Source organism: Ceratotherium simum, chromosome 4 (assembly GCF_057802395.1).
Source record: "Ceratotherium simum simum isolate JZ-2026a chromosome 4, ASM5780239v1, whole genome shotgun sequence".
Lineage (NCBI taxonomy): Eukaryota > Metazoa > Chordata > Mammalia > Perissodactyla > Rhinocerotidae > Ceratotherium > Ceratotherium simum.
Genome location: NC_141903.1, coordinates 69,051,585 through 69,077,322, shown reverse-complemented (window position 1 = coordinate 69,077,322; position 25,738 = coordinate 69,051,585). Strand labels below are relative to the sequence as shown.

At 34.6% G+C, this 25,738-nt stretch overlaps 1 protein-coding gene across 2 annotated transcripts in view; it reads right to left on the bottom strand.

Moving 5' to 3' along the window:
* Positions 1 to 25,738, bottom strand: part of ST8SIA4 (ST8 alpha-N-acetyl-neuraminide alpha-2,8-sialyltransferase 4) — a 103,133-nt gene that overhangs the window by 51,188 nt on the left and 26,207 nt on the right. For both annotated transcript variants that reach the window (XM_087429995.1, XM_004420343.3), the window contains exon 4: positions 9,792 to 10,085. In XM_087429995.1, coding sequence (XP_087286121.1) covers positions 9,792 to 10,085 — 294 coding nt within the window. The remainder of the gene's footprint in view (positions 1 to 9,791; positions 10,086 to 25,738) is intronic.

Here is a 25,738-nt window from a genome sequence, read left to right as displayed (position 1 = left end):
AGCACACACCATTCACATGAATTTAGCCTGCAGAGGATCATCCTAATTTTATATAGCCTTTTATCTTTACACTTGTTTAAAACTGACAGATTTTCACATCTGAAAGATGAGTGTAGTAACTGAATTCTGAGAAATGGTATTTTTGTGTCAGTCTAAAACTGGAAAAAAAGTTGATGCTGGAAGATGTGTGACAATACAATCTGTTTATTTGTTAGGAATCACATAAAAAAATCATACATTGTAACACAGCAACTAATGTGGGCTTTTTTTCTTTTAATAGAAAGATATATTTGATGAATAAAATATTTGACAGCAGAATGACAGCTACACAGATAAGAGATGAGCTAGAGATGTCACTTGATTTGATTTCTGCAAGGCTTGTTATTCCTTCCTACATTTAAATCCACAAGCTTGGAATTATGACCTAATCATTACATTGTGAATTAAGTACTCAGCTAGTTTATGGGCTGCCTGCCAAAAGAAAACCCTGGTCAACGATCCAGCAAAACTGTGGGAAACTTAGGATGGTATATTAAGTGATATCCTATTGTTCAACATAACTTTATTTAATGACAAAAATGAAGAAATAAGTGTATTCCTCCTGAAATATGGAGATTTTTAGAATATTATCTTATATTCTGAATAAGAGGAAATAATTCAAAAGTTACTTAGTCACCTACAGTAATAGTGTACAAGAATACTTATCCTCCCAATACAAAATGAAATTACTAGGAATAAATTCAAGACAGCACAGCAAATAACAACAACATAAATATAAAGCGGGAGACTTTTACTATATATTAAGCATGGTAAAACCAATTTTTGAAAATCCCAAGTGATGACAAGTTGAATATGAATCAACAATGTATAATCATTATAAGGAAAGTCTATGTATTATTGGTACTGTGTTTGACATGCAAAAGGTCTAGCAAAGCAAAGTGCATGGAATGGGTTCATACATATACTATATTATAGAGTATATATGTATAACAGTGTATTGTATTCTATATTATATATTTTAAGTGTATATAAAATATTAATAGCATATTAAATATTATTATATGCTGTGTGTGTATATATATAGCATAAATGTTGTAAAAATAAATAAAGGAAACCTCACTTAAAAGGAATCTGGAAGCCCTGAAGGAGAACTCGCACACACATACCACTTGTTGCAGCCTGAATAACCAGCAAGAAAAAGGAAGATAAAAATTATTTTGACAAGGGAAGACATTAATCACATCGGAATTTCACCTCCTGCTTTTAAGAAAAGGAAAGAAGATCCTTCCCTGCCCCAGACAACGCACTAACCACTGCTTGTAGCCAGTGAGAAACCACACAGCCTCAAACTCCTGTTCTTCTCCAATGAACTTCTGTTCATAACAACTCTCCCCAATTTCCTCCTGATAAAACCTAATAAGATCTGACCTTCCCTTTGTCTCTTCGGACTTGCCCATGTTTCACCATAGCTTGCATATCCTGAATTGCAGTTCCTCTGCCATTCCCAAATAAACCCACTTGCTGGTAAAATAACTTTTATTTTTTTTAAAGTAGATATTATATATTATTTTTTATATATGCAACATAGAAACACTACTCCAGAAATAATTTTCCATGATTTGTGTTATAGAAAGAGTATGCTTTCTTAAAAGTTTAAGAATTATAGAAATCCAAAGAAAGAATAAATTCAACAGATTAAATGACCTGATAACAAACATTTATACAATATCTTCCATATCGACATATCTACATATATATGTACATATACATATTTATGTGTGTATACATGTATGTTTGCATGTGTGTGTGTATCTTTTACTATCAACAGGAAACATTTAGAGGAGGGTGGGTTAGCTTAATTATGGTATTGAAGAATATAAAGAATATTTAAATTTCAAGAGAAATGATTTTAAAGCAGGAATATTTTAGAAAGCTACCTCACTTATTGTGATGATCAAAAAGTTAAATGAACCTTTTTTAGGATTTAGAGAAGACTTTCCTGAGGATGTTTATGAAAATTAAGTACAAATGTTTATTGTGGTGGTTTGAATATTCACTTGAGTAAGAACAATTAAAGTCCAGAACCAGTGAAACTCAGAGCCCAAAGGAATCTAAAAGATTACTATATCAACACCCACATTTTAAAGGATACAAATCTGAGACTCAAGAATATAAATAGTCTTGTCCGTGGTCAGAATAGGATAGGTTTGTTTTGACCTTCCTTGGAAATCAAACTCCTAAACAATCCTTGAAAATTCTCTAAGCCAGTGTTCTCAGTTTGGATTAATGTAACATTTTAAAGAGAATAAGAACATCTTCTCAGAACCTACAAAATACATCTATGAATTCTAATTTGAGAAACACTACTGTAGGTCATGAGGGGTATACCAAGGATTTCAAATGAAAATTCCTAATTTCAAGCAGATTTAAAGCACTCATGTAGTCAATTTACCTCACATTTGCACATTTTTTTTGGAAGTTGTTAAATTATTCTTCAAATAAAAAACATTTGCAAGACTTGTCAAATATAAGGGTGGCATATGTATTCTCCACCAAAAGATAAAGAACAAAAGTGACAAGTAGAACTTGTATAAAAACTCTAAAAATCTACATGAACTGAATTTATTTATCCCTTAAAAATCATTTTGGGGGGGATGTGTGTTTTCAAAATTGTTGGATAACTTTAGAATTATTAACTATGAGGGTGACATCACAGAACATTATGTACTTTTATCTATCTCAACAATCACCAGTGAATCTTCAATCTAAGTGTTAATCTTGATTAATACAAACTTATCAATTTAATGAGAGTATAGTTCCTATTATAAGAATATTGACATTAAAACAAATTAATAATTAGAATGTAGTGACAAAACAGGTTAAAGACATTATTTTTGTTATAGTAGAATTAAAATAATAAAACTAATGGATCATATAAATTTATAAAATAACTAAGACAAATATTTTACTTTTGGTTTAAATATTTTAATAATAGGTCATGATAATTGCCAGGGGGCAAAGGATTCAAGTATAAATGGTTAAATATTATTTCCAGCACTGATTATAAACAAATTTAAAGTTTAAATCAATTAAGCTCTTAAACATAAATATCTGAATAGAGATAAGAGCGTTATGATAAGGGATAAAAGAATAGAGAACTATAAGAGCAAACTCCCTAAAGTGCAAACTTCAAAAAAAAAAAAAAAAATGCAGGGGCCAGCCCTGTGGCGCAGAGGTTAAGTGCATGCGCTCTGCTATGGTGGCCCAGGGTTCAAGGGTTCGGATCCCCGGCACGCACCGACGCACCGCTTGTCAAGCCATGCTGTGGTGGCGTCCCATATAAAGTGGAGGAAGACGTGCATGGATGTTAGCCCAGGGCCGATCTTCCTTGGCAAAAAGAGGAGGATTGGCATCGGATGTTAGCTCAGGGCTGGTCTTCCTCACACACACACACAAAAAATTGCAGAAGAGCACATATGATTCTAACCTAGAGCTAACAATTTATATGTAATATGTTTATGCATATAAAATATAATTTTAAAATATGCTTATTTATCTATCTATCTATTTCTTGGGAGAATTCTTAAGAATTCTTATCTATGGTAGTTGGTAGTGGAACTGAGGATCTACTTTTTGCACTGTTTCATTTTTTCTTCAGTAGTCAGAAGTTTGGCCTTGTTGCTCTTTGCAATAAAAAGCTTAGGAATTAGTAAAGTAGTTTATATTTATAATGTTAAAAAATAAGAAAATAAAGTATAAAAATCCCACCTCCTGAAAAAGTACTTGGCTATTATGAATCAAATTATAGTAATTATAAAAATAGGATTTTTTTACCTAACACTAATATTTTATAAAAATACATTTTGATATGTCATATAATAATTTAAAATTGTATATTAAATTATGTCGTTGGGTTAAATGTTTTTTTCCAGGAGATTTTAGGTTGTACATTGATAATTTTATTATAAATGGATGAAGAACTAATGTTGACTTTTTTATCTTGTAGACAATCATTTTTAAAGTTTCAACAGGTCGTTTCAAAATTTCAAAATCCCCTCTTCATTCTTAAAGTCTTGTGAAAATTCTTCCATTCTTCACAAGGAAAATTACAAAATAATAATAAATATACGTAGACACGCGGGGCTTCTGAAGAAATACCAATGAAAAGCTTGCAATTCCAAACCTGTTTAATACATTCATGTATTCTCTTAAATTTATAATTATATCTTTTATTTGTCTCCATGAGATTACTCTTTCATTATTTTGCAAGATTATTCTAAAATTAGCATCTAGCTATATTTTTTCCTTCCTGTTTCACTTACCGTGGCTTGGGAAGAATGATCATACATTAAAACATAATCTACGAATCTCTTTGAGTTTTGTGATTGATGGTTATATTTTTAGAGCTTTAAAAAAAAACTATAATTAAATGATACTTAAAGTTAGTAAGCTATTATAATTTTTAGAGAGGAAAAAGTTTAAATAATGAAGATTGACGACATGAAAAGTACCTAAATGATTCTCATTGTGTTCAAGAATCTTTTGCTTTCCAGATCACTTAAACTTGCTACTTGTAATTGCAGTACTTGGAAGGGCCTTCACATTTGAACACCGTGATTATGTGTACCCTAAAATGCACGTATTGCGTGTTCTAAACCTTTCATGAGAGACAACAAACTCCAGTAATCAACAGAGGATATGAAACTCTCTAGACTATTTCCCTGTACTGTGTTTACCACAGGATTTCAGAAATGTAAAACACATACTTAAAGAGCAGATCTTTGGGAACTTTGCTCTGGCTTTCATACCACGTGAATCTTCTTCGGTTCATCAGTGTTCACACTTCCTTATTTTCTTTCAGAGCTTTAGTAGGTTTGTAGAGTACAAACATTATGATACAATGCTACATTGCATGCATTAATGTACTAATTTCATTAATCCCATAAATGAAATTACCTTTCACATACACCATGTGTACAAATTTCCAATGTATTTGAAAGGTGACAGGGAACTCTAGAAGTACTTTTTATACACTGGGCCACAGTTTAGAACTCAGTCACCTGACACTTAGGAGGGACTATGTAGATGTATGAGCAGGAAAGTAGCAAGATAATATCTTTCTGGAGATTTCAAGGTAAGTCTTGTCACCTAAAGCAAAGTAATCAAAAGAAGCATACCATTACCTTCACCAGTGGTCAGAAGTTAGGCCTTGTTGCTCTTTGCAAAAAAAAGCTTAGGAATTAGTAAAGCAGTTTATATTTACAATGGTTATGGAGGAAAAATGGATAAGACAAAACATAAAAGGAGAATATTGATGAATTAATTATTAAAAGGCTCTGTACTTTCTATGTTGAAAATATCTGTAAAAGCCTATATGAATTCTCAATTGTTAATCATATATAATTCTAACTGGATTCTAATTTACTGAATATGCTCTATTTCAACCATGCCTCTTGTTTTGCATTTTGCTAATGGTAGTGAATGGAGAAATATAAACCAGACTCTCAGAACAAAAGTACTAATTCTAACATTTATGTGGAGAGACAAAAGACTCAGAATACTCCATATTGATGGAGAGGAACAAAGTCAGAGGACTAACATCAGCCCACTTCAAGACTTACCATAAAGCTACAGTAACCAAGACAGTGTGGTGTTGGTGAGGAATAGACAAATAGAGCAATGGAACAGATAAAGAGCCCAGAAATAGACCCACATAAACATAGTCAACAAATATCTGAGAAAGAAGCAAAGTAATAAAGTGGAGCAAAGATAGTCTTTTCAACAAATGGTACTGGAACTATCACACATCCACATATAAAAAAATGAATCTAGACACATATCTCACACCCTTCACAAAAATTAACTCAAAATGGATCACAGATGTAAATGTAAAATGCAAAACTATAAAACTCTTAGAAGATAATGTAGAAGAAAATCTAGATTACTTTGGTTTTGGTGGTAACTTTTTAGATATTACACCAAAGGCATGATCCATGAAAGAAATAATTGATAAGCTAGACTTCATTAAAAATAAAAACTCATGCTCTGCAAAAGACAATGTTAAGAGAATGAGAAGACAAGCCACAGACTGGAAGAAAATATTTCTAAAAGAGATATCTGATAAAGGACAATTATCCAAAATATACAAACACTCTTAAAACTCAACAATAAGAAAACCAACAAGCTGACTAAAAAATGGCCAAAGACCTCAACAGACATCTCACTGAAGAAGAGATATAGATGGCAAATAAGCGTATTAAAAGATGCTCTACATTATTTGTCATCAGAGAAATGCAACTTAAAACAACAATGAGATATCACTACATACGTATTAGAATGGTCAAAATCGAGAACACTGAAAACACCAAATACTGGTGAGGATGTGGAGCAACAGGAACTCTCAGTCATTACTGGTGGGAATGTACAACGGTGCAGCCACTTTGGAAGACAGTTTGGCAATTTCTTATAAAACTAAACATATTCTTTTCACAAGATCCAGCAATCAGGGGCTGGCCCAGTGGAGTAGCAGTTAAGTTCGCATGTTCCACTTGGGCAGCCTGGGGTTCACCAGTTTGGATCCTGGGCATGGACCTACTCACCGCTCACTAATCCATGCTGAGGTGGTGTCCCACATAGAAGAACTAGAAGGACCTACAATTAGGATATACAACTATGTACTGAGGCTTTGGGGAGAAAAAAAGAACGATCCAGCAATCATATTCCTTGGTATTTACCCAAATTAGTTGAAAACTACATCCACCCAAAAACCTGCACACAGATGTTTATAGCACCTTTATTCATAATTGCCAAAACTTGGATGCAATAGGTGAATGAATAAATAAACTGGTACATCCAGCCAATGGAATATTATTCAGCACCAAAAAGAAAGGAGCCAGCCCCAGTGGTCTAGTGGTTAAGATTTGGCACTCTCACTGCTGCAGCCTAGGTTCATTTCCCGGTCAGGGAACCACATCACCCATCTGTTGGTTATCATACTGTGGTGGCTGCATGTTGCTGTGAAATTGAAAGCTATGCAACCAGTATTTCAAACACCAGCAGGGTCACCCATGGTGGACAGGTTTCAGCGGAGCTTCCAGACTAAGACAGACTAGGAAGAAGGACCTGGCCACCCACTGCTGAAAAAATTGGCCATGAAAATCCTATAAATAGCAGTGAAGCATTGTCTGATACAGCACCAGGAGGCAAGAGGATGGCCCAAAAAGACTGGGCAGAGTTCTGCTCTGCTGTACTCAAGGGCACTAGCAGTCAGACTAGACTCTACGTTACTAACATCACCAAAAAATAAATGAGCTATCAAGCCATGAAAAAACATTGAGGAAACTTCATTGCATATTACTAAATGAAAGAAGCCTATGTGAAAAGGCCACATACTGTATAATTCCAACTATATGACATTCAGGAAAAGGCAAAACTATGGAGACAGTAAAAAGATCAGTGTTTGCTATGGGTTAGTGGGGAGGGAGGGATGAATAGGCTGAGCACAGAGAATTTTTGGGGCAGTAAAACTTCTCTTTATGGTACTCTATAAATGGTGGATATATGTCATTATACACCGGTGAAACCCATAGAATGTACAAACTAAGTGTGAACCATAGTGTAAACTATGGACTTTGGGGGATAATGATGTGTCAGTGCAGGTTCATCAACTGTAACAAATGTATGACTCTGTGCAAGATGTTGATAATGGGAGAGGCTGTACAAGCTTGGGGGCAGGGAGTATATGAGAAATCTCTGGACCTTCCTCTCCTTTTTGCTGTGAATCTAACACTACTCTAAAAATAATCTATTAAAAAAAGTACTAATTCAAAATAATCTTAAATTTCCTTCTTAGTTTCCTATAGTCAGAGTACTTGCTTCAAAATATTTGTTTTGAATCTTAATAAGCTATCACTTGAGTGTGTGCATATATGGGTGAGTGTCAGAGTGTGTGCATGTGTAAGATAGGACAGAGTGATATCTCTAAGTGTCTCTCTGAATCAAATGATATTCAACATTGACAAATCAAAAAATAAGATGTGTTCTTAGCATACAGTTTTTGTTAAGAACGCATCACGTTTTGTTTTTGTTAAGAACTCATCGCTTTTTTTTCAGAGTCAAACTTAATTATCAGGAATCTTTGTAACAAAAAAAATTACTTATCCTCCAAATGCACTTATTTTATCTTACTTTGTTGAAACTTCATGTCAAACATCAAGGGAATGAATGTTGAATAACCATGACCTAATTATAAGAATGCAATTTAATTGTGTGCCAAATAACACAATCCAAGAAACTGTCTCCAGGCTTAAACAAGGAAACGGTAAATCCTTGAAGGGAAGTATCTCAACAACAAAACAAAATGAAAACACTTTAGCCCAGTCCCAATTACAGTATAGGAAGCAAACTATTTTTAATTCTGGGTTTGCAAACCTTTTTCTTTTAGGCCTTTGAACCATTCTATTTTATTGATCCCCTGAACTGTCCGTCCTTTCCATGACCACTGATTCTGTCCTACATCTTTATCATCTTATGAGTAAGTTAATCAAAAAGCCTAATCGGTTTTCATACCTCTAACCTCTCCTTGCCAAAGCAGCGTCTGCAGGTACAAGCTTTACTCTCCTAAATTCACACATCTAACTGTGCTTCATACAGGATAAAATTGATTCTCATCCCAACCACATCACAAGTGACTTTTCCAACTTTTATTCCAATACTACTCAATGGACACCATGATTCTACAAGTTTACCATGTACTTAATTATTTCTTTGCCTTTGTTGGCTCTCATGATGCAATTACATTTCCTTCTGTTTGGTTTTTTTCCTCTCTCTCTTTCTTCCTGTCTCTGTCTTTCTCTCTTTCTCTCTCTCTAGCTTTCTTTTTTTTTTTTTTTCTGGCAGTCGCTACTTTGTTTTTAAAGTCTAGTTAAAATGTTAGACTTTTAAGACTTCTTTGCTAACCTTAGGGACAGACTCTACACTCCTGACAATACACCCCCTTATCATTTGTTTACGCCCTGGCTACTTGTACATGCCTCTGTTTCCACCATAAAGCCTATACATTCCTTTAAAGCAGTGATCAGCTCTTCTTCATTTTTGTACCTACGGTATTTGACACTCAGTAGATATTCAATAAATAAATACATTATTGCTTATCTTTGTGTTATGTATTTTGCACACTTATGTGTGTGCATGACTGAGTTTGGCCTTCTGGTCATTTGCCATTTTTAAACAAGAGTCTATTTCTTAGGTTTTTCTTCTGAGCTTGTGTTAATAAAAGGGAAATGGTGACTTGATTCATACAAATGGCATCTGTGACTTTTGGGGAGAAGCATTAAGGCATATTATCTCAGCCAGCCTTCTCTATCACTAGTAGGCCTCTTAACTACAGATGGGGCTTAATTGCTCCTTAAATACACTCACCATTTATGCTTCCACAGTATTGCCCACTAGCATTTAGCACTTCTGTTGGTAGTTTTCTTACCCAAAATTCATCAATTTTACTATGAATTCTTATTACTCTTTAACACAGCAAAATATAAAAATCAGTAGCTTGTTCATGAGCAGACATAAATAAGTGCCAAAATTCAAATATTTGCTTTTTCGAGAAAGAGAATGAGCTAAAATAATATAGTACATAAACAAAATTCAAGTTGGTGAATAGAGTAGCCATTATAAAATAATGGAAACATATATCCATTGGGAGATTACTGAGGTTCCCGCCTGTCTAGGGAAAATGTTTAGTTATGTGTTCCATTGCGCCAAGGACAGACTGGTCCTTTCCAGACACTTACCCTCTGACAGCATGAATAAGTCTCAATGATGGATAGGCAGTTCGCACTTTCAGTTTATTCTTAAGGATTAATGCATTAACCCACTCCACGTGCTTCTCTCCTCCTTTGACCATGAAAGCAGGGATCCAAAGGACACTGTCATTCAGCATGGAAAGTCTATGCACAAATTTTTCTCTGTCACTCTCATTCCGAAAGCCTCCAAATGCTCTTTGTACAACTGATGGATTCATGGTAATAAAATCTGATTTAGTTCCCACATCTGCAGCAAACTCCACCACAGGGGCTAGATTACACCTGAAGAGGAAAAAATTAATGGATAAATGAAAAATAAATATGAAACAATCACTTCTAAAATGGTGTACATGCAAAGAAGAATGGAGAACGAGCATGTTTTTTTCACCAGGTGGAAAAAAAAAAGATCATCTTCCTGGTAAAATTATATTTTCAATAAGTCGTCACACGGTCATCACACTGTGTCTTCAATAAGGATGTACACTCCTAGTATAGGGCTCAAATTGTCATTTTTATTAATTCAACCTGTTATGTAAGAATACTCTTTGCTGTTATCTTCATAAAACCACATAATATGAACTCTTAATCAGAGAATGTATGATGGTAAATTAGCAAAGGCTCTGTTGCCATGCAGTAGGCAATCTAAGCCACATGCTGTTTTGCAAGTAAGTAAAACATACTAGACTTGATATTCCAATCTGCACCACTTGTCAGGCTTAAGTCATTTCAACAATTTTATAAACATAAGTAAGTGTAAATGGCTTTTCTGTACTCCGAGGTTAAGTGAAAAGTATAATCCCTTATAATTTTCCACAAACATATTTGTAATCGCCTTCTATAGGCCTAAATAGGAAAGAAAAGCAAGAAAACTAGAGTTATCACATTTAATATGTCTTTTTGAGATGTTAAATAATGCAGAAAGCCCCCTACTCTAGGATCAAATATCTTTCTGTTCCTTTTGAGGACATCCTGCTAAAATTTGTTTCCCTGCTAACAGGCCTCGTGCCCTCCGTGGAGGAGGGATGGAATTTGTTGTCCTGTTCTCTCCACTGAAACTCCAGGGCCTCGCAAAGTGCCTGGGCCTGAATTTATTCTCGTAACCTGATTTCGTTCTTGCATTACAAGGAAGCTCTGGAAAGCACTTCGAATTTCATCTTCAACCAATTTGTGATGCTTCTTTGATTCTGTCACATAGGTCTTTGGATACTCGACTTAAAAAATAGCTTTTTATTTTAAAGTATTTTAACTTGCTAAAAAAGGCAAATTTTAATTAGTTGATAAGTGAAAAACTAAATTTTTAAAAAACAAGAGTTTGCTAATCTGGAAAAAAGTCATATGACTCTATTTGGTCTACACCTTCATGAAAACACATACACACACAGAATTTCTTTTTCTTTCCTTATATCAGCCTTTTAAGGGGAAGGAAAATAACCTGATTTCCTCTTTCTGCATTTTTGCTGATTTGACAGCTTTATGAAAGTTTTCACATTTCTCTTCCTTGTGCGTCTTGCCACATTAATTAAATTCTCAAGTTAAATTTAATTAAAAAGTAAAGTGTGTGCTCTGCTATTAAAAATACTGGCTTGTGTATCTTTCATTATCTCTCTTAATTAATATAACTTATTCCTTCCTAGATCTCTGACAACATTTAGCTACCACAAAAAATATCTTCCATCTCACACAATTACGCAAAATCTATGCCATCTAGGATGAGCTACTGAGAGAAAACAAAGAAAAATTAACACATCATATTATTTAGAAATAATCTTTTCAAATTATATATCTTTAATTACACCTATTATATTACATGATAGAGTAGTTATTTGTCTCTCTCCATGATCCATGCACTATTTGAGATTACGTATTATTTGTCACCATCTCAGTAAGGATATTTTGAAAAGGACTGCCCTGGAAAAGAACAGTTGCACGTGAACAGAAGCCAAAGTGAACACCTTCCTGTGGAACTCATGAAAGATTGAGGACTTGATAATTTTTAAAGTCCTAAAATGCACCCCACACCAGCTTTAAAAATAGTCTAAAATTCTAACCAAGCTGATTGTGAGATGAATTTGGATACTGTGGAGAAAACGCATTCTCGACATCATTGTTAGAGACACTTCTCCTTCCTCAGGTAAAAAATAGACAACACTTGTTAACATTACAGTTAACACGTTTCTGTCAGGGGAGATGGCTTCACATATCTCTTTCTGCTGTAACAATCCCTCACCAATTCTTTTCAGAGGATTTCAACTGTAGAAAACAATATCTATACTTCATTTTCTCTATAATTATGAAAATAATCAGAACCAACCCAGTTAAAGAAAGCAAAAAACCATTCTGTTGAATTATCTTCTCAGGAAAAAAAAATCAATTACTTTAGGTTTTTCATTACTTTTTCTTATCACATACTTAAAAACCCCTCCACTCCCATGTTTGCTAACACTTACTCTTTTAGGATTGACTCAGCATGTTTCTTAAACATGATTGTTTGGCCATGTGTCTTTTAAGAGCTATTAAGATATTTGTCAATAAAGTTGGGTGTTGAAAGACAGGTACTTTCCACTTTGGAAGCAAAAGAGAACTCATAGAATAAGAATATTTCTGGAGAATAGGGTTGATCTAGAAGACAAACCAACATAGTTGATACAATCAAAGAATGCTAAAAGACTGTGGTCATTTAGCTAACTAAAAAGGCACCAGGAGATCCAAGAAAAATCAATTTACATGAGCTTTACTGTAAAGTTGTCATGACCTAAGCATAGCCCGATCAGGCTTTGTGAGGGATGGAAACAGAGGTACTGAAAATAGCATGACAGAAGGACACATCATAAAATATAATCTATGCTGGCTGTAGAAGTCCGGCCTGTTCATTTTCCTTGGAGTGACTATGTCTACTTTTTCACTGGAAGGAAAGATTAACGTTATGTCCATATGTGGCCAGTAAATTAATTCTGTGGTTGAGTCAGAAATTCAGTCAAATAATTAGCTGAAAGCCACATAATCAGGGCAAGCATTAAGAAAGACAAAATAACCAACCAGCTGTGTTGCCCTCCAGCAATTTGGTAGACTTGGTATGAACTTCACAGCGTTACTAGTAGCAATGCCGCTGATTGAGTAAGATTATAAATAGATTCGCAATCACACATTCTTCATCTTCCTTTTTAAAAATCTTCTTAGGGGTTATAATATTCAAAAGGACCCAGAATATGTAGCAAGAATTTATGAAGTAACACATTATTTCACATGCTATTCTTAGTCTCATAAAATTGAAGAGTGGCTAATTTTTAAATGATGGATTTTTATGAGTCAAAACTACTGAGTTCATAGGAATATTTAACAACAAGCTCTATTTCTTTAGCCAAATTAATTTTTTTGCACTGTCCAACTATTTTTGGCATATCAAAAACATGAAAACATATACATAGAATTAGGTATTCTGGCCAAACTCTCTGTGTACTCTAAGGTGCCCAAATTTCAATTTATTTGCGTTTATTTTCCATCATTGATTAAAAACCTGCAGGAATGCAGCTAGCTCCACTTGACTTCCAGACCTCTGAAATTTCGTCTGTGACCTCACACTAGATGTGATTGCCTCTCAACATTCCTCTTATGCAGAATTGAAAGTATTTTCATTTATTTAAAGGCTATATAAAATGAATTTTTTTAATTCATATGGAAGAAATGCTTATTTCATGTATAACACCTCCAGATCAAAGAATTCCCTAGCAAGACATATCTCTTAGATTTGTCAATATTCTCTGCATCTCCCTTAGGTTATAGCTCAATGGTCTAAGCAATTAGGAGGTCCCTCTGTCAATAGGTCAACAGATATGTCTTGCGAGTTCATTGTGCAAATAAAACACACGCTCAAAACTCTTTTTCCAGCTATTTTACCATTTGCGCTATTTTGCAATAATATAATCCGGCCAAAATATAATCTTGACAGTTATTACTAGTAATATCAATAAGATAATGCTCATTAATTTAGCCATATGTGTATTCATCCCATGTGTGCTATACATTTGTGCTGGCTATAGAACTAGTCATCTGAGTTACCTTGAAGTAATACCTGCATTGTAATACGGGAGGTTGTTAATTACATCTTTACACGTATAACGTAGATTAAATGAGAAGAAAACAATACTGAGTAGATTATAGAGTAAACTCTATTCTTTCTCATCATTAGTTAATGTTCAGACAAGTTCCAAACACATGATTAGCATCCTTTTCCTCTTTTGGCCAATCTTACTGTTTGTTTCTCTGTACTAACACTGAAATCGCTCAGCCCAAAACCGTCATTACCAATGGAACAACATTTGTCTACTGCCCATGAAATGAGAGATAGCCTCTTCTCTTTTCTGTCCCCAGAGGAAGCTTATGGTTCCTATCCATTCCCATTCTGCTTTGGAGCTTGAAGAGCCAAGAAAACAAAGAATCTCTGATACCTGTCTTTTTTAGGCTTTGTGGTTACCCTCTCAAAATTGCTTGGGGAAGCTGAAACATACAACCTATCACTCTCCCCGACTTTCTTGAGGTGAGGGTAGTAGGCCTCAAATAGAACTGAAACCAATAGTTTTGGCAATACTTTGAGGTAAGGAGTAATATCATCCCCACTTCAGAGATGAGGAACTAAGGTCAAAGTGGTTAAGAAACAAGTCCAAGGACCTAGCGTAAGTAAAAGAAAAGCACGGCTACTTTAGAAGGACTCCAGGACAGGAGCTTTAATGGACACTATTTACACATGTGATTTCTTTAAGAATCAGAGGAAATGTCTAAGTGTTCATCATTGACCGCAATCTTTCTGTAGGAGAAAGGGCGCTTTACCACTTGGTCTTAGGTGTTAGTCTCAGACTCCCAGGACTTAAGCATATTATCCAAGTCCACCCAGCCATGACATTCCCCACATCCTGAGCAGTTATTAAACAAAGAGTTTTAAGTATCTAGAACATAAAAATAAAATTTACACCTCAGATCTCTTGAGGGGAAGGATTTTCAAAATTCTGGTAAAAGGATTAAATATCTAATTGATGTGACTTTTTGAAATAGGAAGCACAGGATTAAGAGTTGATTTACATGTTGGATACCATCATGTAGTAAATAAAGTGTAAGAAATAGAGATGAAACATCATGCTTAAGATTTGCATTTCCACTAAGATGGATGCACACAAAAATGTACACACACATATCACAGTTGATGCGTGCTGCTAAGAATTAATAAAATCCTCATCTTGATAGAAATAAATACAAATGACACTTATATCATGAAAATAACTAAGTGACTAAACAGAAGAGGAAATTTTTTCACAAAACTAGATTTGTTTACGTTACTGGCAAAGTGAGAAGAACAGTGTCATATTATTTCTAGGGAAATCACAGAATGGAAAAAAATTCAAACTCATTCTAGAAGACAAAGATCTGAATACCAAGAAATATGCTAGACTATGTCATTCCCATACTTCAGTCGAAACCAAAACGGAGTCATTGGGCAAATCGGCTACAACTACAGAGATATTATTTAATAATTTATTTTTTTGGGGGAGGGAAAACTATGCCAAGGTATGGACATGTTGTGCTTAAATCAAATAAAATGTTAAATATGCACCTAATATATATCCAATTTGTGCTTAAACTTTAAGGAGTAAAAGGTATTCAGCTTAGTTTCTGCCCTCAGCCATCTTTTCAACAGTAGCTACATGGGCATTGGCATTCACATCCCAATCTGTGTGACCTCAGGTAAGTTACTTAACCTTTCTGAGATCAACTTTTTCTGTAAATGAGGTTATTAACAGGCTAGACTGAAATGCTTTTGAGAAAATCAAATAAAACAAAATATTTGAATTTCCTCTCAGAATTGTTTGCTTATAGTTGGTAATAAATATTAGCTCATGCTAGTCTTTTTTTACATGCTCTTTTCTTTCATAACCTATTGTGAGAGGCAAAAGAAATGCAGGCAGGCAAATTAAAGAGCACGTCAGAAAGAACTTATTGAGTAACAGTGTAGGGAAAAAAAATTATTTATAGCACATTTAATAAACCTTTTTGTCTGGAATTTAGCCCCCCATCTGAAACTAACTGGGGCTTGAATGGTTGATTCAAAGGTTGATTGCAAACATCTTGAATATTAGCAAAAACAAACCTGACTCCATAAGCAGTGTGAACACTTAGAAGCTCATAGATATGGCCAAGTGTACTTAAAAAGAATATGACACAGGTGTGCAGAAGAAGTTAGACTAAGGCTCTACAATTAAAACTTTGAAATAGTTCATATATAAGGTAGCGATGGTCATTCATTACGACAGTAAGAAGAATAGCTAAGTTTTATTGAGCACTTATTATGTGCCAGAAATCGTTGCATTTGCTTTGCATGTAATATCATATGCAATTCTCATAGTAATCCCATGAGACAGGCACTAGCGTTATATTTCCCCACTGATGAAGAAACTCAGTTGTGGTAAGTTGTACTAGCTTACATAGCTCGTAAGTAGTAGAGGCAGGTTTTAAGCTCTTAAACATTGTGCATCACTTAATCCCTGTGGATGAAAAAGAAGAACTAGACCATAGAACAAATTTAGAGAACTTGGTCACAAGTTCAGTTGCATTTGAACATGATAACAGCTGTGGCTTTTATCTTCTCATTGATTTAATTGATTCACATGGTCTGGTTGGCTAAGGTGGAGGTTTCATTCTTCCTTACTTTCCTGTAAGCACTTCTCTTTAAAGGTGGGGTCTTGGGTAGGAGAAAATGACAATCCCAGCACCCAGAGGGTCACTCCTAGGCAGGGATTTATAAATAGTCGTGCTCCTCTGAAAAACCACCAAAGCAAATAGACATGAAAAGGAATGTGAAGGAAAAGAAAAGGTTGATCCTGAGATTTCCTACCAGTGAAGTATGGAAGAAAGATGAGGTAATTAAAAGTAGATGTACAAACAATATGGAACACTGAATCTATGCAGAAATAGAAGTATAATGATGTACACCTGAAATTTATATGTTATAAACCAATGTCACTGCAATAAACAAAAAATTAAAAAAAAAAAAGATGTACAAATACTAAGGAAGAAAAAGGAGAGAGGGAGGGAGGAAAGGCTGGAAGGAGGGAACAAGGCAAGGAGGCAGGCGATACGATTTAAAAGTGTGGGACTAAAATTCAGAACACCTGAATTCAAGTCGAGATTCTATAGTAAAATTAGTGGACTACATTCTCTTCTCTAAAATAAGGAAATTGTCCTGGGTGAGAATGAGAAGTAAAATCTACTCATTTAGTTTAATTTTGAAATAAATACACTGAACTGTTTAGGTGTTTCTTCTCTTTCTCTTCTGGAGATTTATTTCTTATTAAAAAGTATTTCCCCATTATGAAAAACTAGATATGAACAAATGGTATTGCTGAAAAGATAAATCTCCTTTAGCACTGGAACTCAGATCTTTCTTAAAATAATGAAAGGATACTGAAATTATCTCAAAATATTAAGAGAGTACTGGACGGCTATTAGTAACTTTAAAGAATTTAAATGTAATATAAAATACAAATATCTTCTATCATATAAAGCAATGGATTAAAAGTAAGGCCTAGGGTCAGCCCCGTGGCTTGGCGGTTAAGTGTGTGCACTCCGCTACTGGCGGCCCGGGTTCAGATCCCGGGCGCGCACTGCCGCACTGCTTCTCTGGCCATGCTGAGGCCACGTCCCACATACAGCAACTAGAAGGATGTGCAACTATGACATACAACTATCTACTGGGGCTTTGGGGGAAAAAAAGGAGGAGGATTGGCAATAGATGTTAGCTCAGAGCCGGTCTTCCTCAGCAAAAAAAAAGAGGAGGATTAGCATGGATGTTAGCTCAGGGCCGATCTTCCTCACAAAACAAAACAAAACAAAAAGAAAAACAAAGTAAGGCCTAAAAGTGCAGAGTTATTCCAAGATTTCAGCTAAGGACTAAAATTTGACTCGATAGGCCTCTGCCTTAGACTCTCATGATTACCTCTAGCATATGAATAGATAAGAGTCTAGGAAACCAGGAAGGGTGGTTCTAGTCAGAGATTTTCACTGTGATTCCACATTTTCAATAAGCTCGAACTTGGCATTTATCATCCTTCTCCTTGGAGTCCCCTTTATTTTGAGTGGTGTGACTACTTACAAGTTATCACCTATTTTTCAAAAAAGGATAAAGAAATAAAGGAAGAGGTAAAAGGAATGATGGGAGGAATAAAAGCAAAATTGCAAAAATATGTTTGCAAATATATTTTTCTCAATTAAAAATAAAGTCTCTGGTTGTTAACACATGGTTGTGTGCATTAAGCAACATAGAAGGTAAGAGCTTTACCTGCTGTTCTCTATCCGGGCTTGACAATATATTTATAAAAGTTTACAAACTCCATGAACATTGTTAAATACTTGATATTATACTACATGAATTTTCAAAGTAATTTAAATATGACCTATTTATTTCACCTTTTATCACAATTAAGAACTTGCATGTGATTTTCTTTTTTACAAAAGTGAATATGGATATACATATGGTAGCAAGATTAATATTTATTTGAATTATTATAAATGTCATGTTTCTTGAAATTGCATCTAGAATGAATACTAAGCATACCCTTTAAATCTTTGTAATTAAAAAAAGAATCATCATTTTAATTTTTCTGAGGGAGTGTGAAGAGAAAATTCTGGCGCTTGTTGAGAAATTTCCTGTTCACTGTCTTGGGTAAAAACTCATGATTGGAATATTTAAGGCAAGGGGGTGGGAAACCAAGCAAGAATTCTTAGAATGCATTTTCAAGCACTCTTGTCATAATCAGGGACCTGGACTACTCCATCGATCAGCAGTTGCTGAGCAGTTACTCTTGTTTTACAGAGGGACGAACTGATTCAGCAGGAAGTTTATGTCCATAAAAATTATGTTGTGCATTAAAAAGAAGGAAACAGCATTCATGAAATATTATGGCTGATACTTTAATCACCCATGCCAGAAAACCAAGGCAGAAAAACCATAACTTTTCTCTTTGCAATTCATGGTGTTAATAAACTATGTACAATGGGGTCATTACAGGGGCTGTGGGAAACACATCTGAGTTTTCTAACTTCTAGAGATTACACCATCAACTTTGTCATGATAATATTACTTTGACATTTAATTTTCTTGTTTAAGAAATTAAAAAATAAAAATATTTGATTTGTCATTCTAAATTGTAAGTAATATTTTTCTTACAGTTTTTTTGAAAGTACAATCCAAGGTTGAAAAATGATTTCTAACTTAGTATATATGATTTATTTGATACTTGGTCCCTGAAAGAGTTGGTATAATGCCCAGAAGATTTAGGCATTCTGGTATCAATCAAGCATTTAGAAAAATATCATATCATGAGTGGATAAAAATGAATGTTTTGTTTTCTAATATCACAAGGTAGGCGAAGGCAACTTCACATTCATTACATTATATTTATTTTAAGTGGATCTTTCTCATTTCTATTTTAGTAGAAAGTCACACTTTCACTTGGCTGAAAGGCCTTGATCTCCATAATTCTTTTATCCTCCATACCTGATTCATTACAAAGCCCTGAAAATTTCTTTCAGAAAATTTCTCCTGAATATATTTTCTCTTCTCTATGCCTATTGTTATTTCCTCAGCTTAACCACCACTATGTTTCTTTGAACTATCATTGCAATAATTTCCTAATTAATTATTTTTCAAACTATTAGCTGGACCCATTGGTGGATCATTAATTAAATTGGGGGTCATTGATCAGCAATTTTTAAAGAATGAAAAGAATAGCATGGATTACAATAGAAAATGACAGTGGTCCTTGCACATAGTTTTATGAATGTTTGTTTCAGATTCACAGTTTGCGTGTGTGTAGTAATAGTAGCAGTGGAAGGAGTAGTAGGAGAATATCATGATGTAAGTTGTATTTCTTACTACGTGTATTCATTAAACAGTATTGAAAAATATTGTTCTACCCAGTTCTTTAACACGACTCCAACTTTATCATACTCTGTTTCAAGGGTGTTATTATCTTATTAAAATGCACATTTGATAACACTACTATCTTAAGCAAAAATCTTTAGTGATATCAGTCCAGGGCTTTCATAACTTGTGCTTACTCTTACTTTCCCAATTTTCTCTCTACACGCCCATTGCCTATCTTAGATCCAAATGGCAATAGACTACTCTGTGTACTTTTCTGTCTGTGTTCCTTTGCTTGTGATGATGTCTCTGCCTGAATGACCTCCCTCTCTAAGACATTCTAGCCTCCAACCTGAAAAGCTCATAATTGTTCTTAAAACTCAAAGGTTAATATCTATTGCAATGCTTTACATGATTTCTTTGTCAGAACTAATTGCTTCCACTGCACCATTTAAAATATTTACTTATATCTTTAATCTACCACTTATGAAACTCTGTCATATTTAGTTGCTTGTATAGGGTTGATATCTTTAATGAAATTAGTAGAGCTAACCATAATAATAATGAGAGTTACTCTGTGTATGTGAACTGAGAACCTATTTACAATGGTATTTGGTCTATCAGTCTGCTAGGAGCACTGGTGATGCTGGAAACAAGGTCCTGAAAACATGCAGGCCACAGACCAGAGGTTAACATAATGAAAAAACGGGTAATTTTGCTTATATATTTCCCCATTTAAAGGGGACAGCCTACCCTGGGCTTGTGATGATAAATGACAAAGAAAACAAATCTGCCACCTGGCTTGGGCCTCTGGGCTGTCAGTTTGTGAGCTCTGCACTAAATCTTCACATTCCCTGTACCATCACTTTAATTTTTATTTTTAACATGTTAGTTCCATTAAACATGTTAAAGATGTTCCAACAGAAAGTTGATACAGTGTGTGTTTTGGGAAGTGAGCTAAGGAAAACAAAAGGTACTAATAAATATGTGTTAAGCTGAAAACTGCATTTTTAACTGCAGTTGTTAAAATGTTTAACTCTCAGAAGTTGTGCTAACTAAATTAGACCAAAATTGAAAAAAAAAATCATCCTTTTAAGTTGGAATTATTTAAACTAAAACAAGAAATAGGATCTGTTTCACTGGTGTACCTATTTTAGGTGACTAGTGTTTTCTGTAAGCGGCGTCATTGTTATTCAAAACAAGTTAGGAAACTAGAGAGGTTCTAAAGGCTGCTAATATTTTTTCACTCTGATTTTTTAAAGCAGCCAGAAGTCAAAATTTACCCATGAGAAGAGCTGGTACATAGGCACGATAAGTGGAAAAAAAAAAAAACTACAGTGTTTAGCATTCTTCCAATCGTTAGGATCCCTCCCCCCTTTATTTTATTAAAGTTTAACAATTTCAGTTTGTGGTTTGTAAAAATGAAACACCCGTTCTCCCATAACCAAGATAGTGTTCTGCTTTTTGTTGAGCATTGCGTAAAATATTGAGATATGCTTAAGTCTATTATACATTAAAATTGTCCAAGACTCAGAAATCTCACCAGATAACTAAAGAATAGACCAAAAATACCTTTAAAGTCAAAGGCGCCAAATTAAGCACTCCAAATATTAATAGTTTTCTCAGATGACATGTAGAAGATCCTGCCTGGAGAACTTGAAGAATTAGAGTAAAGGGCAAGGCATGTGTATATATATGTTAGAAAACTGAGTGAGATTATTATTAATGATCTCAATCATCGATGCCAGAAAGCATGAAAAGCACATCCATGCAATACCTTGCTAAGATATGTGCACAGAGAATAGGGCACGACTATTTGTTAAAATATGACATTCCTGGAAAGGAAGTTATTTTTTCTATCCCAAATGGAACTGCCTTAAAACTCAGTTTCATTCATTTTTATAATTAATTCCTTCTGTCTCCCTGGCAGCAATGCTTTATTCCCAGTTCTATTATTACTGTTACTGTACTATTTCATTATTCCTCTCTTACGTCTCTTCAAGCAGACTGCAAACTCCGGGAAGAATACCACGTAATTTATATCCCCAATTATATCCCCTTTATATCCCCAATACCTACTGAATCCCTCAGAACTTGGCATCTAGTGGCTGCTTGATAATTGTTTGTTGAAGGAAGAAATACTTGTTGAATTAATGTGACAACAAATTAATGGAACTACTGCTTCTATTTTTAAACTTCCAATAAATGGGTTAACAAAATTTTAATAATCATGTTTAGGAGCCATACATTTATGCCAAAGCTTATACCAGTACTCAAAAAATTATTATGGGATTCTAATTTTGAACTTATTTCTTCAACAATCGATGAATCACAGTATAAAACTCACTCTCAATTCTTTATAGGATCACCATGCTTTTGACTCAAGACTCTGTTCATCAGTCTGATCATTTATTTAATTCAATAGACATAGTGAGAGCTATCAATTACTACCTTATGCCAGATACTATACACACCCAAGTCATTCAAATATTAAAGAACATCCATATAATTGAGTATTAGTAATTATATTTTACAAATGAGGGAAAAAAAGTCTTCAGTTGACAAATTTTCAAAGCTGGGATTTCATCCCAACTTTGAAATCTAAAACACTATGAATCCAAAATTTATTGTACAATATTGCAGTTTCAAATGATTTTGATTATCCAAAATACATATTCTCTCTCTCTGTCTCTCTCTCTCACACACACACACAACACTTGCCGCTAATGAGAGAATACTCAAAAACACAGACTACAAAACTCTATAAGTTGAATTTTTATGTGTTTGTTAAAAAAAACAACCACCACATTTCATGCTTAATTTCACTCAGGTAGTGTTACACCTAGAACATGAGCACAACTCTCCTAACTTCCAATACATCCCCTTTCCCATCCGTACACTAGAATTTTAACATAATTTTTTAAATTAAAATTGTTTTCATTCCCAATTTAAAGACATCATTTGTGTTCGCTGCATGAGGAAATACACACACACACATAAGCACTAACGATCACTACCAAAAGCAGAAGTGAAGCTAATTTTCAAGTCTCCCACTAAAAGATAATCAGTGTTAACATTTGGTACCATACTGACTGCTAATGTTCTAAAAAATAGTTTCCAGTAACGGCATAAGTCAAATAATATACTGAAAAGATTGCATTCTGTGGTTCCAAAAATTTTCGTGGTTGCCAGTGAAGTAGATATGGGAAGTGGGAGGGCTTATCTCCCAGTAGAATGTCAGGGTCCTTTCCCCAAAACTATACTAAATGACGTTGATGTAAAACATCTTCTCTCCCTTTTGATATTACTCTGGTTCTTCTTTATACATTCTGTACACACCATGACTTCGCAAGGCCCTGACCTCATCACATTTACAATTCTTTGCATGAATCATTAAAAATTATCCTTCTGTTTCTTTGGCTTAAAAGTGATACTTATCTCCTGATTTTAAGTCTCAATATTTGCTTGCATACATCAAGAAGGAAAGGCAATATTCCTAGACCAAAGGAAACAAAAAGCCAGATTAGAGGATGCAGTATTAAGTGGAAAAAGTTATTTCCACAAGTTGACTGATAAGAAGGAAATTTATTCATAAAACCTGGCAACCAGATGGAAAAAAAATTCAAACAACAATGCAAGTTGACAAGACCTATTCCAAAGTGTCTATTGAATCATAAGAAAATAGAGTCAGAGAGTTTCAGAGCCAGAAAGAAATTTATGAGTCCATCTAGCTCAACTGCCTCATTTGGCATGTCAGGAAACAGAAACCCAAAGTGGCTTACATTACTCATTCAAAGTCACACGGCTATATTTAGCAGCAAAGCCAGCAGGAGGATCCAGGTTTCTGAATTCTCAAGTGAGTATTATTACACTTCATGGAGGAAAACAGACTGCTTAGCAACAATGGCATTTAACTGCAGATATTTACATCTTCTGTATACCTAGCTCACAGATATAGTTTTCACACCACGAATATACTATAAATATGTTAATCCTAAGCCATCAGAAGGAAGATAGATTTACACTTGTTGAGTAACTAATTTGTACTTGGGTGTATACTAGAAACTTTCACACATATTATCTCATATTATTTCTACACCCACAAAAGGATAGAAGATAGAGATTATTTTCTTCTTATTAAATGTGAAGAAACTGGGGCTTAGAGAAATAAATAAATCACTTGAGGTTAAATATATATATTAAATGGAAAAGCTGGAATCTGAAATCAGATCAACCTGATTTAAAGATTTATCTCATTTGATTAAGGTATTAGCTCCCTTGAGAGAAAAGGTCATGAGTCTCCTGCTCACTTATCTGTCTTTAGAATATTTTGACTTAGACATACTTTTGGCACACAATAAGTACTTGATAAAAGAAAGGAATTCTCACAAGATGGTCCATAGACCACAACTGGAGAAACTGCTCAACACTATAAAGTCAGTTGGGTATTTTTTTATTTTGTATTTCTTGGATTTTTAAAATTTTTCCAGCTTTATTGAGACATAATTTGACATACAACATTGTGCAAGTTTAAGGTGTAGAACATGATGATTTGATATACATATATATGCAGTGAAGTGATTGCCAGAACAAGGTTAGTTAGCACATCGATCACCTCACGTAGGTACCATTTTTGTGTGTGGTTTTATTTGTTGATCAATTTGTTTTGTGAGCCTAGGCTTTGAAGAATGGCTGGTACCTTGTGTAAATATCAGATATTAAATGGCATTCCCTTTTCTGGCTTTCATGCTAAGTCAAAATTTGAAATGTACGCTAATTAAGACAATCTCTCACTGGTCTTCATGTTGCAGAGTAAATGTACAACCTCTCGATCTAGTGCAGACTGACTCTTATTTCTAATTGAAAAAGATAAGTGTTCCCAATCTTTATTTGAAAATAAAGTCTTGGACTTGGAGTAGGAGAGAAAAAAAGCTCTGTTGTTGCTTCCTTCTCCAATTTACTGTGTGCACTCAGGAAAGTCACTCAAACTGTCTGTTCTATGGAAAAATGTAGTTTGTTAACCTAAGCCTAACCATCTCAGGGGAACCAATGGGAACCAATTTGGATTCTTGTAGATTCATTTTCTGTCATCCAAAAAAATGTCACATTTTAAAACATAGCATATTCATGTTCATTATCATTTACACTTTTCATTTATTATACAATTCATATCATTCCTAGATTTTCTTAATTTGCTGTCCATTATCCATCTTCACGGTCACTATCTTTGTCCTTTATTATCTCCACCTTTAGACTGTTGTCAGTATTACCATTTTTGTCCCCCTCTAATTTATCTATCATCTAGAAATCTTCCTGAAATTTAAATTTACCATGCCATTCCCCTACTGAGTGGCTCCACAGACTACCTGCAAAATTAAGTCCAAACTACTTAGCAAGTCACAATGGACCCTGCGTTACCTGTCTCCCAGCCTCCCTCTCTAGTCTCACCTGCTTCCACTGGTCTGCACAACCTTCTATTCCAGAATGCCCAAACTACTCAGAGGCCCGGAAAAGCCATGCATTCCCAAGCCCAGGCCCCTTTGCATATCACAGATCCAATTTGAACTAGGTCTCTCTTTTCTCTCCTTTCTATACTCACCTCCTCAGTCTTCATGACTCAACTCAAGTACTGCTTCTCTCAGGAAATCATTCTTGGCCATCCAGCTTATGTCTCCTCTCTGTCTCATTACCAGTGACTACTGCTCTGTATACTTCTAATAAAGCACTTTGCACATTATTAGTTCATTACTTTATCTCCTTCACTAGACTGTGATCATCTCAAATGTAGAGACTTGCTGTCCCTTTCTATATCTCCACTTCCTGCTAAATAGGTGAATAAAAGAGTGAAGGTGTTAATGGATAAATTATAAGAAAGATCAAAGCTATGCTATGTAGCACTTGAAATAATAGGTACTGAAAAGTTTGTTCGTGTTTGGCTTTGGAGTACATATTTTGGGCTATGTCCATTTACAGGTAAGTTTGATAGTTGAAAAACAACAAATAGTTTAAACCCAAAATTGAAGACATA